General features: G+C 51.8%; 4 protein-coding genes across 4 annotated transcripts; all 4 read left to right on the forward strand.

Annotated features, from left to right (window-relative positions):
* Positions 1 to 456: 456 nt before the first annotated feature.
* On the forward strand, positions 457 to 3,963 carry COCSUDRAFT_46027 (hypothetical protein; the record flags this gene model as incomplete). The annotated part of the gene is made up of 9 exons (XM_005650780.1): positions 457 to 608; positions 788 to 862; positions 1,044 to 1,157; positions 1,358 to 1,642; positions 2,064 to 2,186; positions 2,462 to 2,525; positions 2,882 to 3,033; positions 3,318 to 3,441; positions 3,791 to 3,963. Exons 1-9 carry the CDS (start codon positions 567 to 569, stop codon positions 3,961 to 3,963), a joined length of 1,152 nt encoding a protein of 383 aa, XP_005650837.1. The 5' UTR covers positions 457 to 566.
* Positions 3,964 to 4,133: 170 nt separating this feature from the next.
* Positions 4,134 to 9,567, forward strand: COCSUDRAFT_35014 (dihydroxy-acid dehydratase; the record flags this gene model as incomplete). Its single annotated transcript, XM_005650781.1, has 11 exons — positions 4,134 to 4,199; positions 4,808 to 4,915; positions 5,212 to 5,436; positions 5,760 to 5,934; positions 6,366 to 6,570; positions 6,881 to 7,130; positions 7,655 to 7,730; positions 7,923 to 8,026; positions 8,334 to 8,477; positions 8,794 to 8,997; positions 9,376 to 9,567. The coding sequence occupies 11 exons, from the start codon at positions 4,134 to 4,136 to the stop codon at positions 9,565 to 9,567; spliced, it is 1,749 nt and encodes a 582-aa protein (XP_005650838.1).
* A 462-nt stretch (positions 9,568 to 10,029) lies between these two features.
* On the forward strand, positions 10,030 to 13,878 carry COCSUDRAFT_26953 (hypothetical protein; the record flags this gene model as incomplete). Its single annotated transcript, XM_005650782.1, has 11 exons — positions 10,030 to 10,161; positions 10,274 to 10,361; positions 10,508 to 10,629; positions 10,828 to 10,951; positions 11,260 to 11,379; positions 11,591 to 11,705; positions 11,989 to 12,123; positions 12,341 to 12,445; positions 12,686 to 12,842; positions 13,079 to 13,235; positions 13,699 to 13,878. The coding sequence occupies exons 1-11, from the start codon at positions 10,061 to 10,063 to the stop codon at positions 13,876 to 13,878; spliced, it is 1,404 nt and encodes a 467-aa protein (XP_005650839.1). The 5' UTR covers positions 10,030 to 10,060.
* A 4,592-nt stretch (positions 13,879 to 18,470) lies between these two features.
* COCSUDRAFT_58836 (hypothetical protein) lies at positions 18,471 to 19,627 on the forward strand (the record flags this gene model as incomplete). Its single annotated transcript, XM_005650783.1, has 3 exons — positions 18,471 to 18,530; positions 18,793 to 19,104; positions 19,388 to 19,627. The coding sequence occupies 3 exons, from the start codon at positions 18,471 to 18,473 to the stop codon at positions 19,625 to 19,627; spliced, it is 612 nt and encodes a 203-aa protein (XP_005650840.1).
* Between the last annotated feature and the right edge of the window lie 4,795 nt (positions 19,628 to 24,422).

The raw sequence follows: 24,422 nt of genomic DNA on the forward strand, positions 1-24,422 counted from the left end.
CGGTAATTTCTGTCGCCAAATGCAAACGCACCTGCCCTCGAGCCAGAGGCCCTCGACGGTGCCTATAAGGGCTCCTGCAGCATAGTACAGCTTTGGAACAGCATTGTGGAAGCCATCATTGACAAAGACGACGGCTTGCTGCGCTGGTTTGGATTGCACCAGTCTCGAAGTAGACGTTTTTGAGGCATGCACGATGCCCTTAATGGCATTTGCGACTGCACTGATGCAGCGGATGGGCAACCTCAACATGCGTTTTGGCATGCCGCAGACATCTCTACGGCAATTTACTGCATGTCTGCAGCCGATTGACTCGAGAGAACGTCCGTATTTTGCATGTGCTCCATATGTAGCAGGGGACTCTACTTAGGTTACAGTCCCCTGTATGTAGGCCCTAGAGGGTGAGCGAAGGGTCGAGAGTTGAGCATCGCAGGGCTTTACAGAGACGGCTTGTTTGTTCCTGACGACAGCTTGATGCGTGCTTGATAACATCAAGCGACTCATATTCTATCGGATCAGCAATCTGACGTGAGCACTATTCCTGGAGGCGGTGCAAAGGCTGGATAATCATGGTCGTCTCTGACCAAGCCAAGAGCAGAGCCAAGAAGCAGGTGAGTGTCATTTGCTCGCCAGTCCAATCTAGCAATTCAAGCTAACGATTTATAGTACTGTGCTCCAGATTGCCACGTTTGCTGGCTGTGTCAACTGTGCACCGCTTTGCAGATTCTTGTAGTAAATCTGAGATACAACAAGACTGCAGACCTTGAGCACGCGTTTGCCTCTGTTGCAGATAGAGTTCTATTTTAGCGACAGCAATCTCCCCCGGGACAAGTTCCTTCGGGAAAAGATCGCGGAGGACCCTGAGGCGAGCCCCAACTCATGCCTTTCTCCACTCATCTACGTCCTATGCCTCGCCTGCCAGGCTTCAAATGGTTCTCACATAAACAGTGTAAATGCAACGGATAACCCTTACACGCCTCTGGCATGTTGGGTCGAGGAGCTGACTTGTGAAGGTGCCTCCATTTCCTGATGTGCCTTGTGCTCAGGGATGGGTCAACCTGGAGCTTCTTTGCACCTTTACTCGCATGACAGAAGCCCTTGGAATTTCCAGGAAAGGCAAGGATGGAAAGGTGGAGGTCAGCCGTTTGATTCTCAGCCAGGTTGGTGCCTCTTCTTAGTATAATTGCCAGGTGGCCTCAACGCGTATTCCTACGCTCTGCCAAGCATGCTTCACGTTCACATCATCAGCAGCCTTGACCGCGCATCAACGCAAAGCAAAACGACCTCATTCCTTTTGAGACATTTGCTGTGTGTCGTGAGTGGCGCAATGTGGCAAGTAAGTTCCCCTGTGCCTGTTCAGGTGGCGGAGGCGCTGCAGGGCTCAGACAGCATCACAGTGAGCGAGGACGGCAGAAGCGTGCGTCGCACAAAGCCGATCGAGTCGCCAGAGGAGGTGTCAAAGGAGGTGGACGCGCGCAGCCTGTTTGCATCCCCCTTCCCCTATGACACCACGCTGGACGCAGTCACAGCCTTCTTCAACACAGTGGCACCTGTCAACTGCGTTCGCATGCGGCGCCACCTGAACAGCAGTGACTTCCGGGGTTCGGTCTTTGTGGAGTTTGCCTGTGAGGAGCAGGCAACAGAGGTGTGCCCTGCGCTCTTTGTGTCGGGCTTTTTTGCAGTCACGTTTTGATGCATGCCGGCCTCGCTGGGAAGGTTGAGCACAGCATCACTGGTGAGGCAGACAAGTGGCTGTTCTGCAGCAACCATTCCTTCATAACCCTTGGACATTTAGCCTTGCCTACTGACCACAAGCAGCGTGCCAACGCAGCAACGTTCAACGATGGTTTCTGCACTCCATAAGCTAGGCAACCCTTGACAAGTGGGTTCAGAAGCCTGCCAACATGGTGCCTTTTGGTCTGTGCTGGCAGACATGACGCACGCCCCTGCTTGCATGCTGTAATTGCCATGCGGGCGCAACAGGTCAGATGAACCAGTACAATCAATGCTGGACAGGGATATGTAGAGTGACATGATCTGACATGCATGCATGCGTGCGCATGCAGGTGATGAGCAAGTCGCTGGTGTACGAGGGGGCACCACTGCGGCTGGAGCGCAAGGTGGACTTTGTCAACAGGAAGCAAGAGGAACGAAGTGCAAGGGGTGCTACTGGCGAGGCGCACTCTTTGGTATGCACCTTCCTGACACTTACTGTGGTGCCCTGGCTTGTGTGAAGAGCGCTCTGGCACTATCTTCTTGCCCACCTGCCCAACAGTTGATCAAATCCCATGGCATCTGTAGTACAGCATGGCAGCGCTGGTTCCCTTGCGCACCTACCTAAGAGTTGATCCTGGCCCACGGGAAGCGTGCATTGCGAAGCAGCAACTGCTTTAATCTGCGAGACGCAGTTGGTTTCTGCATCTGCTCAGCCAGCTAGTTCCTTGATGTATCTGTGCTGCCTCAGGCTGCCGGCGAAGAGGCCTTCTTCACTCAATTCACTGGCGGGTACCCCGATGCCGTGCCAGCAAGTGCGCTGCTTCTGGAACAAACATCCCATCTCTTTACCTTTACCCAGCCCAATCCAAGGCTCCATTCAAACCAATACAAAAACCTGCACCCTCTTTGTACTGCCAACTTGTCTGGTTTGCTTGATGTATAAGCGCCAGTCGCACCCCAGTGCCATGCTCCGTTCAGGGCTATGCCAAATCTTGCACTCCCTGTTCTGCCTTTTCTTGCTGTGCCTGTTAAGGGACCCCTTCACAGTTCAGCGCCATGCCCCACTATGACCATTGCAAGTGCTTGCACCCTTCTGGAGTGCACTGGTGTGACTTGTGCCTGAATCAGCGCTGGGAAGGGGTTTTACCTGGCACGGCATGCAATGCAGGCGGAAGTGAGGAGGAGGAGGGAACGCCAGAGCCGGCAGAGCCGGAGAAGCTGGACTATGAGGAGGGCTGCCTGATGCGGTTTGACTTTGTGGACGCCAACCACGAGTTGGCCTACACAGACATCAGAGACACCTTCCAGGACATCGCCTACGTGGAGTTCCAGAAGGCAAACACTTCAACTTGATTCTCTTGGTCATGACTGTTGCTGGTGCTATTTCCATTGACGTGCTTGATACAATTGCTTTTCAAGGCTGCACCGGTCGGCAGAGGGCTGTTTAAATATGCAACACCGTGCGCATGGCTGATACGGTCCTGCTTGATCAGGCGAGTCCATAAACTGGCTGGATTTTGCCCAGACGCACGTTGCCGCTTGGCATGATAGGGGTTTATGTATTCTCATTGCTTGCTGATATTCAATCAAACTTGTGGGTGTAGGGCGCACCGTCAGGCATTGTCAGGTTTAAGAATAAGAATGCTGTGGGGCCCAACCTGATGCTCGTGGGCGACGATGACACGGTGTCTGTGTCAGGCAAGAAGGCAACACTCAAGGTTCTTGAAGGTGCGTTACCCCTCTTCAGCTGGAACATCTGATGACAGCAATCTCTGCACATGCTTGGTGCAACCGTCTCTGCTCAGCTGTCTGCAATGATTTGTTGCTCAGGGTGGCATGCCTGCTTGTGCAAGTAACCGGGGTGACATTGGCAAGAGCATGCTGGCAGTCATGCACCAGTCTAGGAAGCAGACAGCAACATTTCCAACAAGAGGGTCAGGCAGGGAATAATCTGGAGAGACTCAATGCCCTGCTCACATCAGCCCGCAGGGATTGCATGGTGGGCCCGGGATACTGCTGCCTCGGATGAAAATGTGATGATAATGTTTGATGAAGAATCTGCATGATCTGGCTGCAGGTGAGGAGGAGAAGGACTTCTACATGCGCGCAAAGGCTGCAAGGCAGGCGGCAGCCGAGCGGGGAGACGGCGGCGGCCGGGGACAGAAGCGCGGCCGCGGCGGTAGCGGCCGCGGCCGCGGCCGGGCCGGCGGCGGCCGGCGCGGCGGCCGGGGCAAGCGTGGCCGGCACTGAAGAGTCTAGTTCAATTCAGGTCAAATATAGCATTCCAGTTCTATGCAGTCTGTACATGGTTCAGCCCGGGACCAAAGTCCAAGCCGCACGAGGGGATGCATCCTTAAAGGGGCTGCCTGATAGATTTCCCATTGAGTGTGGGCCAGAGTAAGAGTGGGTCATTCGGTAGTATGACTCTGTACCCCCAACGGCACAGCTGCTTCATCTTAGAGCAGGAACCAATTGTCTGTTTCACGGTGATGCCGGAGGCTTTGTGAAGGTTTGGCGAGAAAAGCCGATCGACACAGGCTGTACATGTGCTGTCACTGGAACAGTTCCTTTTGTCAAACTTTTTTTGGAACCCTGGGCTGGCCAATTGGTTGCAACTGCCGTTTGTCTCTCCGTGAGTAATCTATATATTGTGTCCGAATGAGTGAAGCGATCCAGAAATGGCCTTTATAGCTAAGAAGTAGAACTTTAATCCTCAAATGTTGTCAATCCTTAATCCTTCAGTCCTCAATTGTCTCTCAGCAAAAAGCGGGGGGCCCGAAATTTTTTAGGTGACGTCCGGCTGCGGTCCCCCATGACGTAAAAGCCAACCTTATGTAAAATTCAATCTTTCCAAGGAAGACGGATCCAATAATAGTTGTTGAACATTACAAGTGTTACTATGGCGAGCGGGATGTACTGTTCGGGGCATTGTTCATTACTGCCATCGCCCTGCAGTCGTCTTGCATCACCTGACAGGAACGGAACTCAGCACATCTGCAGGAAACGTCTCAGGATTAGCGCAATCGCAGCTCCTGAGAGGCAAGCGGAAGTTTTGGAACAGTTGTACAGTGCATCGAAGACAGCGGTGCCGAAGGGTCTGAACAAGTATAGCAGCCATGTGACTCAGCCAAAGTCGCAAGGGGCATCCCAGGCAATGCTGTACGCAACAGGCCTGAACGAGGATGACATGAACAAACCTCAGGTATAGTTTGATAGAACACCCAATCTGCATTACCCTGTAACCAGTACATTGGAATTAAGATCTGCGGAGGCTTTGCACATTCCTGGACACCTTTATTGCTGTCAAGATCATTTTGGATCAGAACTCTATGTAATTATACATAGACACTGCTGAGGATGATGGATTGGGCTTCCTTTTCAATCTACAGGGTATGACAGTGCAGCATACAGCGTTGAATGTGTCTTGCAGGCCTCTTGCAAGGACAAGTGTGTAAGTTTCTTAAAGCATTCGACACAAATGAAATATGTCCAACGCAGGTGGGAATCTCCTCGGTGTGGTATGAGGGCAACCCCTGCAACATGCACCTGATGGACCTGGCAGCAGATGTGAAGGCAGGCGTTGAAGAGGCTGGCCTGGTGGGCTACCGCTTCAACACCATCGGTGTCAGCGACGCCATCAGCATGGGCACTGATGGAATGTCCTACAGCCTGCAGAGTCGTGACCTCATTGCTGACAGCGTGGAAACTGTCATGGGCGCTCAGGTACAGTCCATCATGTCCTCTCAGTGCACCGGCATCCTGTGTGCAGCAGGCCCTGTTCTTTAGCAGCTTCTGCGTGGGTCTGAAATACCGAACCCTGGCGCAAATGCAGAAATGCACATCTTCACACTATCCTCTCCAGAGAAGAAAGTCAAACGGAGTCAGTGAAGAGGAGTCTGACATTCCTTCCCAGGGCTCATTGCTGCTATTAGGACAGATCCTGAGGGGTTCCTATTGCAAGGAACAATGTCTGCTCATTGGTACATTGCTTCACGTATGCTTCACACTGCGAATAGGTTTCTGAGATGAACTTCGTTGTGCTGCAGTGGTACGACGCCAACATATCCCTGCCGGGGTGCGACAAGAATATGCCGGGGGTGGTTATAGCGATGGCGCGCCTGAACAGGCCCTCCCTCATGGTCTACGGGGGGACCATCAAGCCCGGAGTCAGCACCACCACCAACAAACCCATCGACGTCGTGTCAGCCTTCCAGAGCTACGGTGTGGCCATGCCCCTTTTCTGCTTTGTTAATCCCCTGGTTTCTTAGCCGCATTGCAGGAGAGGGCGATTTTTACATGTTAGGCATGCAAAGTGGGGCTGCTGAATATCAAAGCTGTTCTGAAAATGGATAGGATAGTGCGCAAATTTCAAGACATTGCACGGCATGAGGGCGGAACTGAAGATTATCTCGTGCATGCCTTTCAGAATGCACTGAGGGCTTGAAGATTTCGAGAGAGCGCAGTCGTTTAGCCCCTGCACCCAGTGGCACCTACTGTTGCAGCACCCTGGCGTCCTGCGTTATCATCTCACTGAATCATCACTCTTCTTGCATGCAGTCTGGATACATTGAAAGCCATTGGATAAGCACACGCATTACCACTCCAAGGCACCAGCTACTTTGCCGATCCATATGTGGCTGTGCATGCTGCAGGCGCGTACGCAGCAGATCTCATGTCGGAGGAGGAGCGATTTGACGTGGTGCGAAATGCATGCCCGGGACCCGGCGCATGCGGCGGCATGTACACGGCGAACACCATGGCGAGCGCGATCGAGGCTCTGGGCATGAGCCTTCCCTATTCATCATCCACCCCTGCCGTGGACCCCCTGAAACGATTGGAGTGCCGAAAGGCCGGCTTGTGCGTCCGGCACCCTCTCTATGCAATAACTGTCTTGAAAATCAAATACTTGTAGTGTGTAGGTACTTCATGAATGCATGTGAACACATTTGCAGCGATTGCAGCCCTGTCACTTGTTACCCAATTGTGCCTCTGCTCTTGAGAAGTGGAAGACTGACAATGCCTCGTGATTTGCTATGCCTTCCTGGAGATTCAGCGTACATGGGTGGTACTTCTTTTTGGGCGGAATAATCCCTGAACAAATGCATCCAAGTGCATGCATGTAGTGTCTGCAGAGGCTGGCAGTGATTGTTTGTCTTTCATCCTGCAGCACTGTATTGGAGCTGATGAAGGCGGACATCAAGCCTCGGGACATCATGACGCGGGCGGCCTTTGAGAATGCCATGACCATAGTCATGGCTCTGGGCGGATCCACCAACGCGGTGCTGCACTTGTTAGCAATGGCGCGCGCATGCGGCGTTCCCTTGACCTTGGATGACTTCCAGGCCTGCTCTGACAGGACCCCCTTCATCGCCGACCTGAAGCCCAGCGGCAAATATGTGATGGAGGACGTGCACAAGGTGGGGCTACTTGGTGCTAAGTTGGTTTTGTTTAAGAACATGTATCCGCAAATCCTTCTCAGCTTACCATCATAAATTGGACGGCAGGGTCGACAGCCGGTAGTAGCTGCAGTCTCTTCTGCAAAGCAGTTTATTCACATCAAAGTGCATCAACAGATGCTTAGATGGACGCTTGTCTTAGTAGTTAGGATTGAGCTGACCTTTATGTCTGTTGATTTGTTGGGAGTAATCGATCTTTCTCTGTACACCCCTCTCGATCGTCCTCTTTGGGACCTCTTGTAACACAAATTGACCTACAGAGGGAGAGCGAGGGGGAGCTGCAGAGTGGGATGGAGGGATCTTTTTTAAGTTAAATGACGTGCAATCCTGCTATTGGCCATTTGGGGCATGGCAAGCTCAGCGTGTCACAAATTGCGCTGCGGCATCTGCCACAAGGGCAACGTTCTGGGGTGTAGCACCTGCGCTTTGTTGCAGCATGCAGAAACTTATTGTTTAGTCATAAATAGATTCGGTTGCTGCTGCAGGTGGGAGGTACGCCAGCCGTGCTGAAATATCTGCTGCAGTACGGCTTCATTGATGGCAGCTGCCTTACAGTCACAGGTGAATGCTTCTTTGAGCCCTGCAGACCCCGAAGAGTTCTGTCCTCCATTCAAGCCTTGCAGTCAGCGTGCGGGTCCCCGCATGCTACTCATGTTGGTGTGGTTTGTTACAAATCTCTGCTGTGCCGCGTGATCTGCACAGACCATCAATGGGGGTCGCCCATGTCATGCCGAATGTGAAACATACGTGCAGGGAAGACACTGGGAGAGAATCTGGAGAGCGTGCCTGACCTGGCCAAGGGGCAGCAGGTCATCATGCCCCTGGAAACGCCCATCAAGTCCAGCGGACACCTGCAAGTGCGCCTCTTGCCTTTTACCCCCACCCCCAATCTCCCACATCGTATAACATCCTTTAATTTCCTGTGATATTCATGGCCATGTCAGCCGTTGAATTCTGGAAGCAAAACCTGTGTCAAAGGTGACTTTGGAAGCTCTGACGCCAGGGTTGAGAGCTTCCTGGGAAGTCCTCGGTAGGTTGATGTTTATGCATGCTATCAAGGCTCCTGAACGGCGGCAATAAAGGAAGTTTGCAATTGCATTCTCAGCTCATATCATCTCATTCTCAGCCATGTGTCTTCTAATTGCACAAATTTTGTGTGCGCAGATACTGTATGGCAACCTGGCGCCTGAGGGGTGTGTGGGGAAGATCACTGGGAAGGAGGGGACAGTGTTTGAGGGGCCCGCACGCGTGTTCGACTCCGAAGAGGCCATGCTGGACGCGCTGTCAGAGAACCCACAGGCGCTGAAGGTGAGGTTTTTAAATTCACCCCTGGTGCCCTCACCTTCCCACGGAAGCATCAGTAGAGCTTGCAGCCTCGCTGTGGTTGGCGACCCTGCAGTCTGAAGTCCATCCCATGGGATCCTAATCGGAAGTATGCGCCAGTCAAATAAGGCATGGATGGCCTTTCATGCTGCAGGATCTTGCAAAAATAGGCCATGCACACTTCCAGAAGATGCAGCAGCAGGCTTTCATTCGCATCTCGTACCAGGCATCCAAACATCAATTTGTTTCATTCTCAGGAACCTGCACTCCTAACGTGGTGGTGATCTGTGTGCGCGTGCAGGGCGCGGTGATAGTGATCCGTTACGAGGGTCCCAAGGGCGGCCCGGGGATGCCGGAGATGCTGACGCCCACCAGCGCCATCATGGGCGCCGGCCTGGGGCAGGACTGCGCGCTACTGACCGACGGCCGCTTCTCCGGCGGCTCGCACGGATTTTGCATCGGCCACGTCGCGCCCGAGGCCCAGGACGGCGGGCCCATCGCGCTGGTGAGTCACCCAATCAGTAAACCTGTTTGTCCATGTGTGAGGGGTCACTCAATACATTCAGTATCTCTTGCATGCGTGGAGGCCCATTTTGCTGGTGCCCAACCATCCACCAATGCTCCCACCCTAAATGGTGATGTGAGCTATGCACTGGGCATGTTTGCTGAGACCTTAAAGCTTCAGTGGCAGTCTGGCGGAGTTCTGGGGACCCAAATCATGCTGACTGATAAGGCCTCTGCTTGCTCTGTATTGCAAGCAGCCACTGGTGGCCGGGCGGTTTGAGCCTCTTCTGCAGAACCCACCGTGCTGTCTTGGTTTGCTTTTGCTGGTGTCATGTCCCAGCAGGGTATTGGCAAATATTGGGTATGCCCTGCTGCGCAGGTGAAGGACGGGGACGTGATCAGGATAGATGCGGAGAAGCGGCGGATGGATGTGCTTGAGATTGACGAGTCAGAGTGGCAGCGAAGGAGGGATGCCTGGACTGCACCGCCGCTGAAGGCAACTCAGGGGACGCTCTACAAATACATCAAGGCTGTCACATCGGCCTCCACTGGATGTGTCACCGATGCCTAGATACTGAGCAGCTCGGTGCTGCTGCAGTGCTCGACAGATTGGTCGGCATTTGTTGTGGCTGATAGGCTTGCAAGACGAGTGCATGGGATTGACCCTTGCATGCCACGTCGGCGGAATGTGTAATGAGGGAGGCATGCCTGGGTTGACCTGCCTGACTACTTGATGTAGAGTGTATCTAGCTAGGTGATAGCCAGGTCTCAGCATGTCCCCATGCAGGGGTATGTATAGGCCTGTAATCGGCTCACAACATCGCAAGGGAGAACTGCAAAACCCCTTCGAGTGGAAGAATAAAAGTGCCACACCGGTACTGCAAAAGCAAAGGGAAGCTGAAGGAAGCCGAAAGAAGAAAACCGCACCCAACGGCGATGCCTCAACCATGCGACATCCCAGTCCTCTCACCTCTCTGATTTCAAGAAGGAGTAGCCAATTCGTTGACTAATTGGATCGGTACATGAACTGATTGAATTTGACAGCGGTGCCAGGGGCTGAGTCGATGCAGTCTTCCTTCACTCGGTTGCACGCACCAATTATATTCCTGAATCATTCCAATATATGCAGATTATTTCCACAACGTACGGCATCTCAATCACTAAGGTAATGGAGCGCATAACGTCAATTTGTCTCACAGAAGTTGTCACATCTAGTACTGATGCACCTCAGCTTGTATCATGAACACAACGGTGGTGCTGAGATAAGTATGTTGCAGATCCAGGGTTTTTGATAGCCGCTGTACTGCCAGCACATCGAGTCCTGATGCAGTTGGCATCGAGCTGTCAGAACACACTCCCAGAAGGGTGGGTCCTGAGCAGATGTCTTCTGCAAGCTCAAGCACAATGTGGACGGCAATTTGCTTTAGCTCAGCATAGACTCCTCCTGTATATTTGCGTGTCACCGAGACTCTGTTAGTCCCTGGAATTTCGACACGCTGCTCCCTTGGCAGGGGAGCTGCTACGGCTGCGGCGCTGCCCTGCAGACAGAGGAGGCGGCTGCCCCTGGGTATGTATCTGTGGAGAAGTACGAAGAGAAGCGGCGGCACCGCCAGCTAGGCACTCTGGTGTGCAGGTACTTCCAAAGACCATGTTTGCCTAGCACACCATTATGTGGACATCGCCGTATCAACATTTTATCATGCATCCACAGGCCTGCTTGCTGCAAATCGCAGATCTTCCGTCACTTTTCAATTTCTTTGGAGTAATTGTGCGCTACAAAGTCCAGAAATAGCAGTGTGTTTGGAAGTGTGCTGAAGAGTGTGTCTGTCAGGCGCTGTCAGGACCTCAGCAATGGGGCAATGGTGCCGGGTGTGGCGGATGTCTGGGGCAGGGACTCAGAGGAAGATTTGAAGGTCTTGGTCTCGCCTGAGCAGCTACGGACGCAGCTGGCGCGGGTGAAGCTCACGCGCATGCAGCCTTCAAAATTGATCAAACATTGTAACAAATCAAAGGAGTCAATGCCACTGAGCTTGTCTATCCGTTTTGCGGCCCTGTCGATCACCTGCAAAACAGGGCAGGAAACCCATTTTATGCGCGCACTGCACAGCAGCCAAGTGTTCCCCCAAGTCAGACAGGGGCAGAATCAAGTCCCGCAGCTCGGTCAAACAGAGCTGTATTAGCTTCCCTGATCTGGGACAAAGTCAGCTGGGCATGCAGATATGTTTCAAAATTTGAGCCTTGGCCACTTGTGCTATGTGTGCAGGTGAGAGAGGAGAGGGCGGTAGCAGTCCTGCTGGTGGATTTGCTGGACGCTTCAGGGAGTTTTCTTTCACGAGTGCGCGACCTTATTGGAAAAAACCCCGTGTTTCTTGTGGGCACAAAGGTGCGCACAGCAACAATGTTGCATGTGCTTTATGTGGTGGTTTCCTCTAAATCTTATGATGAAACGTATGCAGTGTGTTTTGCATTTTCTTGCTTGGCTGCTGCTTTGCCAAACTTGTTGTCAGATATTTTCCTCGTTTACTTTGGCTGTAAAGTCCATGGGATTTGAATGGTAAGCTCAGTTATTTTAGGCATGCTGTGTGGCCAAACAGGTGGATCTTTTGCCAAAAGGGACAAACACGGAGGAGGTGGCCCAGTGGTTGGAGCGCTCTGCAGCCCAAAAGCGGCTCAGCCCCATCGCCACCTTCCTCGTCAGCAGCCGTACAAGTGCGCTGCTCAACCCCTGCATTTCAGAACACATTTTGAATACTTACAATGTCACTCTGCTCGACGATGCTGTGCTTGGAAGTGGCATATTGCCGCCCTTACATCAGCTCCTGAGGCAACAGGGCAACAGCTGCCTCTTCTGCCCAGCAACGCCTGTGCTATCCCGAATGCCATTGCCTCAGGTGACTAGGGGCTGGATAGACTTGCTGCTATAGTTTGCATCATGGCGCTGCATTTTGGGAGATCAGGGACCATCTTTGTTGACCCCTGTTTTAGCGTGCAGGGGAGGGTATCGCTCAGGTGGCGAAGGCCGTGCGCATAGAACGGCGGGGCAGGGACGTTTACATCATGGGATCTGCCAATGTTGGCAAGTCTGCCTTTGTAAGGTGCGCAGAGTGCCAAATAATCGTCCTTGAACGTGCAACGCTTCTGCATGCGGGGATTTTTGGCATGTCCTGATCTGTCCCACAAACATTCTAAAGCCTGAGCTCCGATTAGAACCATGCTACTATATGTAAAGGGCTTCATGTTATGCCTCATGGTATTGATATCTGGGTAAGCATGCTCGTCGTGGGGTTGCTGCAGGGCATTTGTCAGGGAGATGAGCGACGTGAGCTCAACACAATTCGACCCAGCAGCGATTGGTATTGCTGGGCACCTGCCAGTGGAGTCCGCCATGCCAGGAACCACACTCCAGCTCATCGCACTCAACACCTTCGAGGCTGGCGGCACACTCTTCGGTGCACTGTCCTGCATGCGCTGCATTAATACAAACAAATGCCATTCCATTCACTTGATGATCACGGGCAAGTCAGCGCCGTTGATAAGTGGCATGCTTTTGGCTCACTCGCAAGTCTAAAAGGCAACTCTGCCATCGATTCCTGATGGCGCCTCGATGATATTTGAATCTAATCTGGGCTACTTGCGGAATAGAATGGCACGAGTGCAGTGAGAATTGATGATGGCTTGTCCCTCCGCAGATACTCCGGGAGTGCACCTGCAGCATCGGCTGCAGCACCTGCTTGAGCCGGCCCTGACTAAGCAGCTGCTGCCAAAGGGGAAGCTGAAGCCCTTTCTTCCCCCAAGTCCCCAAGAGCTGGCATTCCAGGCACAGCTAGGCACAAGCAGCCCCACAAGGTTAAACAATCAAGCTTGTTATGTAGAATCTCTTTCTTAAGCATTTATAACTGTCGAGCTATTGCAATGCACGAGTGTAATTCGTCATGCCATGCATTAATTGGAAGCGACATGTAGGCCCAGTCAATTGGGTAAGACTGAGACCCACTAGCTTGCAGATATTCAATCGGGATGAATGCTTTGGGATAAATCTGAAGGCAGATGATGCACTGCAGGCGAGTGGCAGCTGCAGGAAGCTACTTCTGGGGCGGTCTGGTCCGCATAGACATAGTGGATGCGCCCGTATCGACCAGCCTTGCTTTCTACGGGCCAAGAACAATGCGCGTGACATCCTCGCCGCTCCTTGATGACAGCAGCGATCACCTCAGCGCCGTGTCAGCAAAGAGCGCTGATGTCAGCAGCGGTGAAAGCTCAGCGGTGGGACCTCAGGCGGACAGCGCAGCTGGCAGCTCTGCAGAAGCTTCCAGGAGCAGCCAGCGCACAGCAGATGGCGAGGCTACCAGCTCATCGGGAAGGGAGTCAGATCCAGAAGGGCTCTTCGGGATCAAGGGTGTGCGCACCAGAGGCGGGCTGCGGGTAGTGAAAGAGGTACGGCCGGGAACTACATGTGAGAGCAACATGCTGTATGGCCTTGAGGCTGGCAGACTGGCTGGCTCAGTATTTTCTGGCGCTGACACGAAGCATACCTGAATTTATTCCTGCTCCTTGCTGTGCAATGCTGCTTGCCAAGCTGCAGACAGAGCCTCGATAGGAAACCTCTGCATGTCATTCAATTTAATGCTCAGCAGGGCAGACAAGCTGCCCTGAATTGTTAAGGATGCCTTTGCCGCAATCAGCTCATTCTGCTGTGCTGCAGGTGACTCTGAACCTCAGTGGGGCCGGTCCTGTGGCGGATGTGGCCGTCTCTGGCTTGCCCGGGTGGGTGGCGATCAGAACCGAGCAGAATGGCGGACGCTTAGTGCTACGAGTGTGGGCACCTGCGGGAATTGAGGCCTATGTTCGGCCGCCGCTGCCAGTGCCGCAGATTGTCAAATAGCATTGTGGAATTAAACGCATATGCGTGCTACTGCATGCATGCTGTGTGGTGTAAGGGATTCCTTCTGAAATCTGTTGCCATTGAGAACCGCAAATGCATCTGTAGGGATCTCGTGATGACGTAACAGGATCTTGTGTCCATGAGAAGTACTAGTGTAACTATTGATGACTCCTCGGAGGGTTGCACCCTGCAATTATATGCATGCGCACTCGTGTCGACATCTGACGTCTGATCTTTCAAGTATTCAAAGAACTGAGACCTGTGCTGTGAGACAGACTAAAGCAATTTGCTCTTAGCTGTTGAGAGACTGCTCCAAGCTGTTGAGAGTCACCCAAACTGGTGTGCCATGTGTGTCTTCTGCATGTGCACGTCACGTGAAGACACGGGCAAGACCTCATGATGTTCGCCACAAGGGCTTGCAGCTGGAGAGGGCCAGAGTCTTCTTGTTACGTAGATGCTTGAGATCGTATCTCTTCCCCTCTGTTCAATGCTGTAGATCATCTCCTTGCTGGTTGATGAGCAACGCATTCTAGCGTAAGTTGACCAGCCCATTTGTTGAACCAAGCAATCCCCACAAAACATTGGACCTGAAGGTTGCATTCTTTATGGGACATCACGATGCGCAACTTCTACTTCAGGGACAGTCGAGGGTCCAAGACAGGTTTCGAGCCCTCCAAGCCAGGCAAGCAAATCCACCTTCTGGAGTGCGATAAGAGTCATGGAAACCCTCATGCACGCTAGTTAACGCCTTTTATCGCTGACGGAATTCAAGAAGAGGTATTATTGTGTTGCCACGCTTGTATGAGGCCGCTATGACTACAGCATCCCTGCGTTGTGGGTGAGCCCAGGCCGTGACGATCCCTACCTGCTGCAGTACCAATACGCTCCGGGTTCAATATTTCCATTGTGGAGAGGTGGCCTGTGTAAACGGACGCTATCCCCGCCTTAGGATCTTTTATATTGCAAGATGTCCAGGGGAGATCCTATTTTGACTGGGCCTTTCCTCAGGTTTTCGGAAGAGAAGTCATCTCGTGTGGCCCTCATCGATTCAGCAGGCCTTCTGCGGCTATATGGAGCTTCCAGCAAGGGCGCTTGGAAGCTGAAGGCAGCTTTCCAGCTTCAGGCAATCCTCCTAAGCCTTGACCTTCGCAACCTGATCATCAGGAAGCCACTTTGCCGAGTTGTTTTAGGTTTCTTCAGCTGGATTTGCCACAGGTCCAAATCTCCTCCACCGTGTTGCAGGGTGGCACAGAGCTGCTGCCTGGAACTCATGGGAAGCTGCAGGAGGAGCCAAAATGGCTGACCACTCCCTGGAGGCACTTCAAAGTCTTCCCAGGTGCTGGTAATGACATTAGACATAGTATTAGGTATCGACATGTATGATATCCGCCTAGGCTTCTGCATGCCAACTTGTACGGTGACTACAGCGCTTGTGCTCCACAGGGCGCCCAGGCTGTATACTCTTCTGTCAGTACCGTTCAACTCAATTGCTGACAGTTCAGCTGCCCGGCGATGGCCTGCCAGCCAATCCTGTGCACATCTTTGCTTCACTTCCCAGTGCGCAATTTCCAATGCCACCGCGCACTGCATTCACCATGCTCTTGCAGCACAGTCTCTGCCTCACGGGATCAAAGCTCATTTTTGTATGCACACACTCTTAGACAAAAGGAAAGTACCCGAGATCTTAAAAATATGGATTTCAATTCATGCAGGCGAGGTGACATGTTTTGACTTTGGCGGAGGCGGGACATTTGTCATGTCCGGGGACGCGGGCGGCGGCCTGCGGCTGTGGCGCACATCTGACGGCGTACCTCTGTGTGCCAGATCAGGCGCACATGCCGGCGCAGTCACCTGCTTGGCCTCCCTAGATCCTCACCAAGTAAGAGCTGTTCGTTTTGTGTCTCCCACAAGACCGATGTGTACAGACCTTCTCACTCTTGCGATGCCACAAGTCGCTCCCAAGGGATGCTCCTTGTCAAGAAGCAAAGGAATTCCTCAGCCGTTCCACATATTTGCAAATGGCAGACTGCAATCCCCTTCAGGTGCAGTAAAAGTTGTCGACCCTTGACTCTGAATGGTGATCAAGGCATTGCTAGAAAGGGTGGATTTCTCTTCGTCAGGCAATAAGCGGCGGAGAGGATGGACGAGTCATGACTTGGGCAGTGCATGCTGGGCGTCTGGTGTCACACCGGATTCTGCATGCAGCAGAAGCGCCCATCAGTGCGCACCACAAGCTATCTGTGAACTGCATGCTCTAAATCCACTAGGGACGGTCACAGCATGAGCTTTTCCTGTGCAGCTACTTTGGACATATACTGCACCTCCCTGAGGCCCAAAGGGACTCTGTCTGGGGAATATCTGAATAACTACAATGAACGTCTGATTTGGCATCGTGTGCATTCTGTGCAGGAAGCTTGGCTGTGTATAACCCACCGCGGCTCTTGCATGACCAGCCGAAATCGCTGGACATGCAAGGTATGCTGTCAGCAAGGCTGCATGACAGCGGTGGAGCATTTCTCGCTGCGGGCTCTTCAGTCGGGGAGCTGTTAGCATGGAGGATGGACGGCGGCCGCATCGAAGGCGCAGTCTTTTCTGGGACGCTGGTACGGTGCTGATACCGTTTGTTGCGCTGTATTTTGGGTGTCTCACTAGGAATCACTGGCTGTTTGAGATGGTCTGGCTGACTTCTGTATTGGCTGAGCAAGATGTGGCTGCTGAAAGGTGACTAATGGCGCCATAAGTGCGCTCAGCTTCTCTCCGGACGGCAGCAGGCTCTGTGTGGGATCAGGTGGGTGCCTGCACCACATCGCTATGCTGCAGTAAAATATGCAAGCTCATCTTCAAAGAGCTCATGCTGACTGTCTGACTCTCAAGAGCATGTGCAACTCACACGTGCACCACAGATTCTGTGCTACTGCCAGCGGTTTGCCTCAATTTTCTTTGATGGAACGTGCAGGACAGCACAGTGGTAACGTTTGGGTGTTCGACACACAAAATTGGAGCAGCAGGCGGCTCAGAGGCGGCTTCTCAGCGGCAATTTTCGCCTGCCACATGTCTGCCGGCCGGGACTTCTTTGTCTGCACCACAGAAGGTGCGCAAATCTCTCATTCTCAAAGTGGTGCCAACGAAATTGACTTATGCAGCCTTACCATGGATGGCTTTTCTTCTTTATGCCACACAGAAGAGGAGGGCATTTTTGTACCTAATGCCTTGTCCCAAATGCAAACAAGTAGGAAATCTGTTGGTAATATCTTTTTGCTGTGTTTGTGCAGGCCTTCATCCTTCCAGGCTGCAGGTGCCAGCATGCCTTGACAGCGCCTCCTCAGGAGGCCGATGGACCCAGCATACAGCTCTTAATCAGATTCAAAGTAGCAATGGCGGCTGGATCGAGACGCTAGAACCAAACAGAGCAGTCAGCCGCATGGCGCCCCCAGTGCCAGACTTCTTGGGGCCCTTCAGGAAAGAGGCGCCAAGTGTACAAGGTGGGCATCGCTGCATGCTATTCCGCATGCTTTTTTTTCGAAACCTGTCATATCTGAACGGCGAATATCTGGCCTAATATATTCCAAACTGCTGGAAAATTGCCCCGTCAGGTCACATGTATGCAAGAAGATATTGACGTGCACAATTCATGCATCCAGCATCATACGTAATCAAATATATCGTCATATGCAAGATAAAAGCTGCTCTGCACTTGTGTTGCAGGATGGGAAGCAGTGGTACCGGCAGCTGCGTGGGCGCGCAGCAGCGCGGCAGGGAACGTTGCTTTAGACCCGGCTCCCAGGGATCCCTTCAGAGCAGCCGCCTTGACAGCGCGCAGCGCAGCTCCACCCTCAGCTGCCCTGCATGCCAGCTCAGCCAGCTCAGATCCAATGGCGACCAGCTTGAGGGTCGGTGAGGCGAGAAAATATCTGTCAGGCTTCGGGAACGAGGGAGAAGAGCCATCCCCGCTGCCGCGGGCCCTGCAGGCTCTCGCCCTGAGAAGTGTGGGCCTGCACTCTCCAGCACCGAGCAGTCCTAAACAGGATGACTTACATGCAAATGGGGGCTGCACAGCTGAGACTCAAGGAGGGGTCTATGTGCCAGACTCTCCTGCGCAGGCTGCTATGCAAGGGGATCAAATCACCAGGAGTCATGCGGCAGCTAGTGCAGCTGACACGCAGCAGCAATCGCCAAGGGCAAGCTCCAAACAAACGCCTGTACAGCCAACTGCAGGTGCAGTTAGTCAGAGCCAAGCAGAAGCACTTGTTGAGGCTGATGCAGATTCAGAAAGAACTGCAGAGCAAGGGCATCCCTGGGACTCGGTGTCCAACTCAGCTGCCAGCTCAGCCACCAGCTCAGCACCAAGCGAGTCCGCTTCTGCATGCTGTCGCTCTGAATCTGTCTCATGGCATGATGACTGCGATGCAGCCAGTCAGCCTGTGGCAGCACATAATGCGCAGAGCACCGCAGTCAACAATGGTTGTGAAAGACCCCGAGTACAGCGTTCGGACGTGCTTGGAGGGTCGCAGCATTCCTGCGTTCCAGCCAGGGCTCTTGAAGCGTGTGAGGGCAACAGACCTCCACTAAAGCCACTGCAGAGGAAGGCTGCAATGGCAGAACTATCAACACAGCCGCCGCTGCCTGGAGGGACAGTGCAAGAGAGGCGCCAGGTCAGCACTGCTGCATTCCTGTTTAACGTTACAGTCTAAAACACTCTGCACAGACGTGCTGGATTGAATGCAAGGCTGATTCCCCTTGCGGGCAGTCACTTACATCCGAAAACCACCTGATGCTCATTGATGCGTCCCTGGTCTGGTGTGAAAATCTCGGTGAAAGGAGCTTGTGCCAGGTTTTTTAGGCCTATGATCCTGCAGGTGTCTCTATTGGTGACACTCTCGATCCCTTCCGCTGAATTTTGTGTGGTGCTCACAGTTGCAGGAACGCACTGCAGCGTGCACAGCCGAGGCGAGCGCGCATCTGCAGGAGGCAGACTCTGTCAGAGAACGCATCGAACAACTGTGCGCCACCGAGTCGCCACCACTACCTCTGCGGGGACCCGCGGCCGCCAAATCTTGCGCTGCTGCCAAATTAGTCACCGCCGATAGATCCAGAGCTGCGGCCAGATCAGGCGCTGTAGCCAGGTCAGGCGCCGAAGCCAGATCAGGCGTGGGGCCTTTGAATGAAAAGGAAGTTAAGGAGCGTGCGCGGGCGTATGCAGCTGCTGCAGCCAATCTGCCCAAAGAGGTATGCTGACACTGTATAGCTTTTCTGGCTACTCAACTTTTACTTTTTAGCCCTGCCATTCTAGCCGCGCAATATTCTCTCCTCCAGTCTGCCATGGTCTGTTACGGAGCGCCTGCCTGTCGTCAAAACTTGGATTGTGTGTTGTGTGCTGCCGTCAGCCTCAATCCAAGCCGGAGTTCTAAATACGGTGTTATATTATTATATTAAAATTGGCAGAGTCAAGAGGCAAGTGAGCTATTTCAAATTTTTATTGATGCTGATGCTGCTTCTGGCATCCCTGCAGGCACACAAGTACCATGACTTGGTGAAAGTAGAAGCTGAAGAGCCGCCGGTCCATGCAGAGCGACTGGTGCGCAAGCAGCTGCGCCCGGGGTGGCAGAAGCTGAGGGCAGCACAGCCGTGCATTGACATTGCATGGGCCGTGAATACACGCAAAGCCCTCAGTATTGGGACTGGCCAAATGACCCCAAGGTTTGAGATCAGCGCTGTGGGTGTTGCCGAAGCTGCTCTGAGGGCGCTCTGATGGTGTTCAACGATTTGTGTGAAGTCTGCCATCTGGGCAAGTTAACAACTGTAAGAGAGACAGGTCTTCTGTTGGTCAGGGGCGTGTGTACTGCTCAAATGGGAAAGCCAGGTATTCTATGCATAATCAGATGGGCATATACCTGATTGCATGGCTGACTATCCGTCTCACAGATCTTGTTGACCGAAGCACAGTTGACCACTTGAGCTGAAGCGCTGCAAGTTCTCTGATTTAAAGCCCATTCATGGGCGATAATGCGCAACACAGGGTATTTTGTGCATTGACAAAATGAGCCATGATCTTCACAATGTTGTTTTTCATCCTCAGCATCATAAGACATTCAGGGCCCCACACTGGGTTCCAAACGTTTGTTTACAAATACAGAAGTGAGTTTACATATTGACTCCACCAAGTTTCAACCCAAATGTACAGGTTGCCAATCCAGCTGCTATCAGTGCCTCCACAACGAACTGCACATACAACAGGTGTGCAAATACTGAAGTCCGCTGCAATCCCAGTGAAAACACAGGAAGACATTGTTCATGGTCCGTTTTGAAGTTTCATTGCCATGCAGGTCTTCATAATTGGTCAGGTATATTTTTACTCACAGGTAACATTATTGCCTTCCCGCAATATTGGAGAGTGTGTCTCACAAGCGCTCACTGAGCCCTTTCCCCAAGACTGTGGCATCAGAAAACTCCTGGAAGAAGCTTCCAATAAGGCGGCGCACAGCCTTGCGCTTGCTAAGAGACGGTAGCGTTTCTGGGGTAAGGTCGGGGCCTACATTTGGGAGAAACCGCCGGTCAGGAACCTTCTTGTCATATATCCTGAGCGAGACTGGGTCCGTAATGTAGATGTGCAGCAGTTTGCGTGGATCAAGTCTGCCTTCAGAAACATCCAACAACTTTCGGAGCCAAGGGTGATCGATGCGTTCCCCTGCACGTGCACCACTCACTTCCTGATGTCAGAGAGCAGCAGATATACAATTTTTTGAACCAGATACGGAAGACTGTCATGCCTCAAGACTACCGGATAGGTTGTTGGTTGCAGATCACCTGTCTTGTCTGCTAAGTAGTGAGCATAATCTGCCAATAAAGCTGCCTTCAGCATCTGCTTGGCAGACTTATGTTCTTGCCGAGCATGCCTCCTGCTCATCTTCGCCCTCTCAATTGACGCGTAATACTCCAGAGGTGCTCGGGTCTGCATGAATAGTGAAACTGAACTGGTGCATTGTAACATTTTTATACTGCTCATACCCCCATCAGGTGTCCACGAAGATAATCGGTGTGTAAAGGTCTGCATGCGCCGGGTCACCGAATGACTATATTGCCTATTCACAAACGTGATGGATTACCGTATGCTTGATCTTTTGAAATAACGGATTGGATAATATTTGGTCCAACGGCAATTCTTCTAAGCGACGAAGTCCTTTCATTGCAAGGCTGTTATTCTGCAGCACCAAGAACCTGCCTCATCGGCAAAAGTCAATCCTTTCGAAGCCAACATATTTACAGCAGCTGACAAACTCGACCTCAATTTTTGGTAAAAAACATTCGACGCAAGGTGTATTTTAGTCTTCATGTGAAAGTCGAAGAAAGTTCTCCTCCGAGGTCGTTCGTAATGTGCTGTAGAAAAATCTTTTCAAACTGAGAAAAGGTCCCGCTTCAGAATCGTGTCCGGTCTGAAAGTTCAGGACAATTATTCACTCCTAAAAGAAGAGGCGAAATGACAGATGACGAACAGTCTCGTGGTAGGTGACGAAATCTATTGCACGTGCACGCACTTGATCGTGGTGTGTCATCTTTCCTGCAGCTCTGAAGAGTCTGCCCACTAAAGAGCTAATGTAGAACAGAAAGGTAGCAAGACTGTTCCTTGGAATTGCTTATCTGTGGCAGCTACACTCAGAGACTATAAAGAGTATTGCAGCAGCCCGGCATGTTTCAAGCAAATTCTAAAGAGGATATATACCAGGTCGATACTCCACCTCAAGAGTGGCACTAAGCTTCCTTGTCCATTATTCGCGACCCACGCTCTCTATGTGGGGAAAACCCATGAAGAACTCCCTCAGGCCAGACTATCAATATACGGCGAACGAGCTTTGTTCGAAAGTTGCTCTTAGATTCAGTCACATTGAGCTGTGCACAAATGAAGGATGAAGTCATTCGTCCGTCCAACATACTGGCGAGCAAGGTGCAAGTTGTCGAGCAGAAGTTTTTACCACAGAGTAGCATGTCGATCCTTTTTTTCCCGTACAGTTCTGAGGAGACGTGTTTTGTCCTACAGATGGTTACATCGGTGAGGAAGGACCTTAGGCGCCTGGAACGACTGCCATTCTCAATGATCCTGCCTTCCAGAAGCTGAAGCACAAGGTAAGTCCATACTGCCTTTTGCTGACTTCCTTGGAACCTACATTAAGATCCTTAAATCACATGGATGCTGTCATAACATGCTCGTGCCTCACGACACTTTTTGGTGTGCTGTCAATTGCAATTGGAGCCCTCAAGAAGAGAAAGTGGCTGCAGTTGCTTCTTGCATCCATTGCAAGGCGGTAAATTAAGATATGTGAACGCGAAGGGGGTTTTCTGCATCTTGAAATCCGTAAAACTGCATCTGCTGAGTCTCATGTTATGGGTGCAGGCATGAGCCTCACTGGAGGCAGCAGTGTCCAGAGACAAGTGTTTTCAGTAAATGCACTCCAAAGTCAGCAAGATTTTGCAAGAGATGGAAAGCTCTGCAGAGGCTCAGGCTGAGGAGCGTGTGGCTGCGTTTGTCAAGAGGCTTAGCGAGAAAACAGGCGCCACATCCTCCAAAAATGAGTATTACTGGTGGTTAGTACGGTACCTGTTGACAATAACATGCTACAGGAGACTGCCTGCGTGATCATGGCAGGGGCATGATGAATGCACAAACCGTTAAGGGTCTAGGGTTGCTATCCATTGTTTCTAAATCTTGAAGATGATTTTGTACTTCCCTCAATAAAGCCGTGATATGTTTTCGGCGCTTCTTCAGTTGACATGCCTTTCACCCCAAACCATGCCATCATTGTAATTCTAATTATATGCTTTCCCTGCCAAATGGCAAGGTATGTCCTGCAGACAAGCTACAACCAAATGCTACATAATCCCACCCTTTGTTGGACTCGCCAATTCCAAGCAAGACGCAATCTACCGTGGGCATGGTGCTCAGTATTTACACCGCCCCCACCAGCCAAAGCCATGTTAAATATTACAATAACAATCAAAAATATTGTGTGCAGGGGCGCCTGCGGACCATCCTTGGGTTGAGAAAATGCATGCAGCGGCTGATGGGGAATTAGACCCGCGGGATCTGTGGAACATATATTGCAAAGACCCTTGTTCGCTCACCATCCGATATCAGAGCAACCCAAAGACGAAGGTTTCAGGCTCTGCAGAAGCTTGTGCACTGTCCAAAGCCCCGACCAGCCAAGGAGAGCGTGCTTGCAGACTTGCAGGAACAGACTGCCCACTTGGGATTTGAGCCTTCCTGCCAGCAAGGACACTGAGCTGCAACCTTCTGTGTCTCAAACATAATACTTAATTTCTTGCAGCGTGGACTGATAAGAGAACTGACAAAAGAATCGCAAAAAACAGCCCAGGGTCTGCTGCGAATCAACTTCTTTGCTTTTGCAGTAGCAAGTTTGCCGTTGGTGCCGGAACAAAAGCAAACTGCATTACTACTGCGCGTGGGCTTCTCTCTCAGATTGCAGATTGCACATTGCTGTGCTTTGCTCTTGGTCCAGGCTGTGTGATCCCAAGCATATCTCTGCAGCAGAAAAATTGCACTCGATGCTCTGCTGATGGAACTCTTGCAATGCATGGTGCCAAAGTTGACATCAACGCTGATGCAAGAAGGCGTGTTTTGCCCTGGCTGTAATACAATTCAATGCAACGGATGGTGTCCAGGTGATTCATACTGTAATATTACATGACAGTGTCACGATGCCACAGCACCACCATGCAGATGCAGTACACACTTCATCACCGCTCAAGACTGTACATAATGCTCAAGCCAATTGGCATTGCCTGCCTACAAGAATGACCTGAATGTCTGGAACCAAGCTGGAGTTGCCAGATCATTCACTGTGAAAAGGCATAGTCTTCTGGAACAGTGCTCAGTACTGGAAAGGTGCCATCTGTAATGATATCAACCGAGTCAGATGAGATCATTAGACCTTGACAACGTGAGGACTTCTGGCATCAACAAAGCAGCAGGGCGCTGTGTCAGCAATCGCAGAGATACAGTCTGGCGGCCTTTGTTCGTTGTCCATTTTCATACGATACCTGAGGAGCTAGGCAGGCTACCTGTGCATGTGCCTTGCAGCAGTCACATGACATGCAAGCAGACAGAAACTGCTGAAGGCAGATGCACAGGTGATCACTGACCTCAGCATGACTTGCAAACATGAATGCTGACTGGGCAAATGTCTCTGAAGACCCTGCAAGGATTCCCTCACAGGTGCAAGCAACAATTGGAAAGCTGGACCTTCCTTTAATCTATGTACATCCTTCTGGGCTGTGTCTTGATCCAAAATACCTCTCTCTGTATCTGGGCCTTTCAGCCTCTCAAAAGACCATGCTAATTCAGACTTCAACGTGAAATCTGAAACTTGGATACAAAACAAAATGGTTCCTTTCACTCCTGCTCATGCTGCCGCCAGAAACCCTCTGTTCCTTCCCCTGCTCCTGATATATTCCGGACCTGCTCACCCTAAGGGATAGTGCAGTACATGTGCTCCCGCTGCATCAATCACTCTCAAAGAGGGGTTGTGCTGCGG

The sequence above is a fragment of the Coccomyxa subellipsoidea genome, assembly GCF_000258705.1.
Source record: "Coccomyxa subellipsoidea C-169, whole genome shotgun sequence".
NCBI lineage: Eukaryota > Viridiplantae > Chlorophyta > Trebouxiophyceae > Coccomyxaceae > Coccomyxa > Coccomyxa subellipsoidea.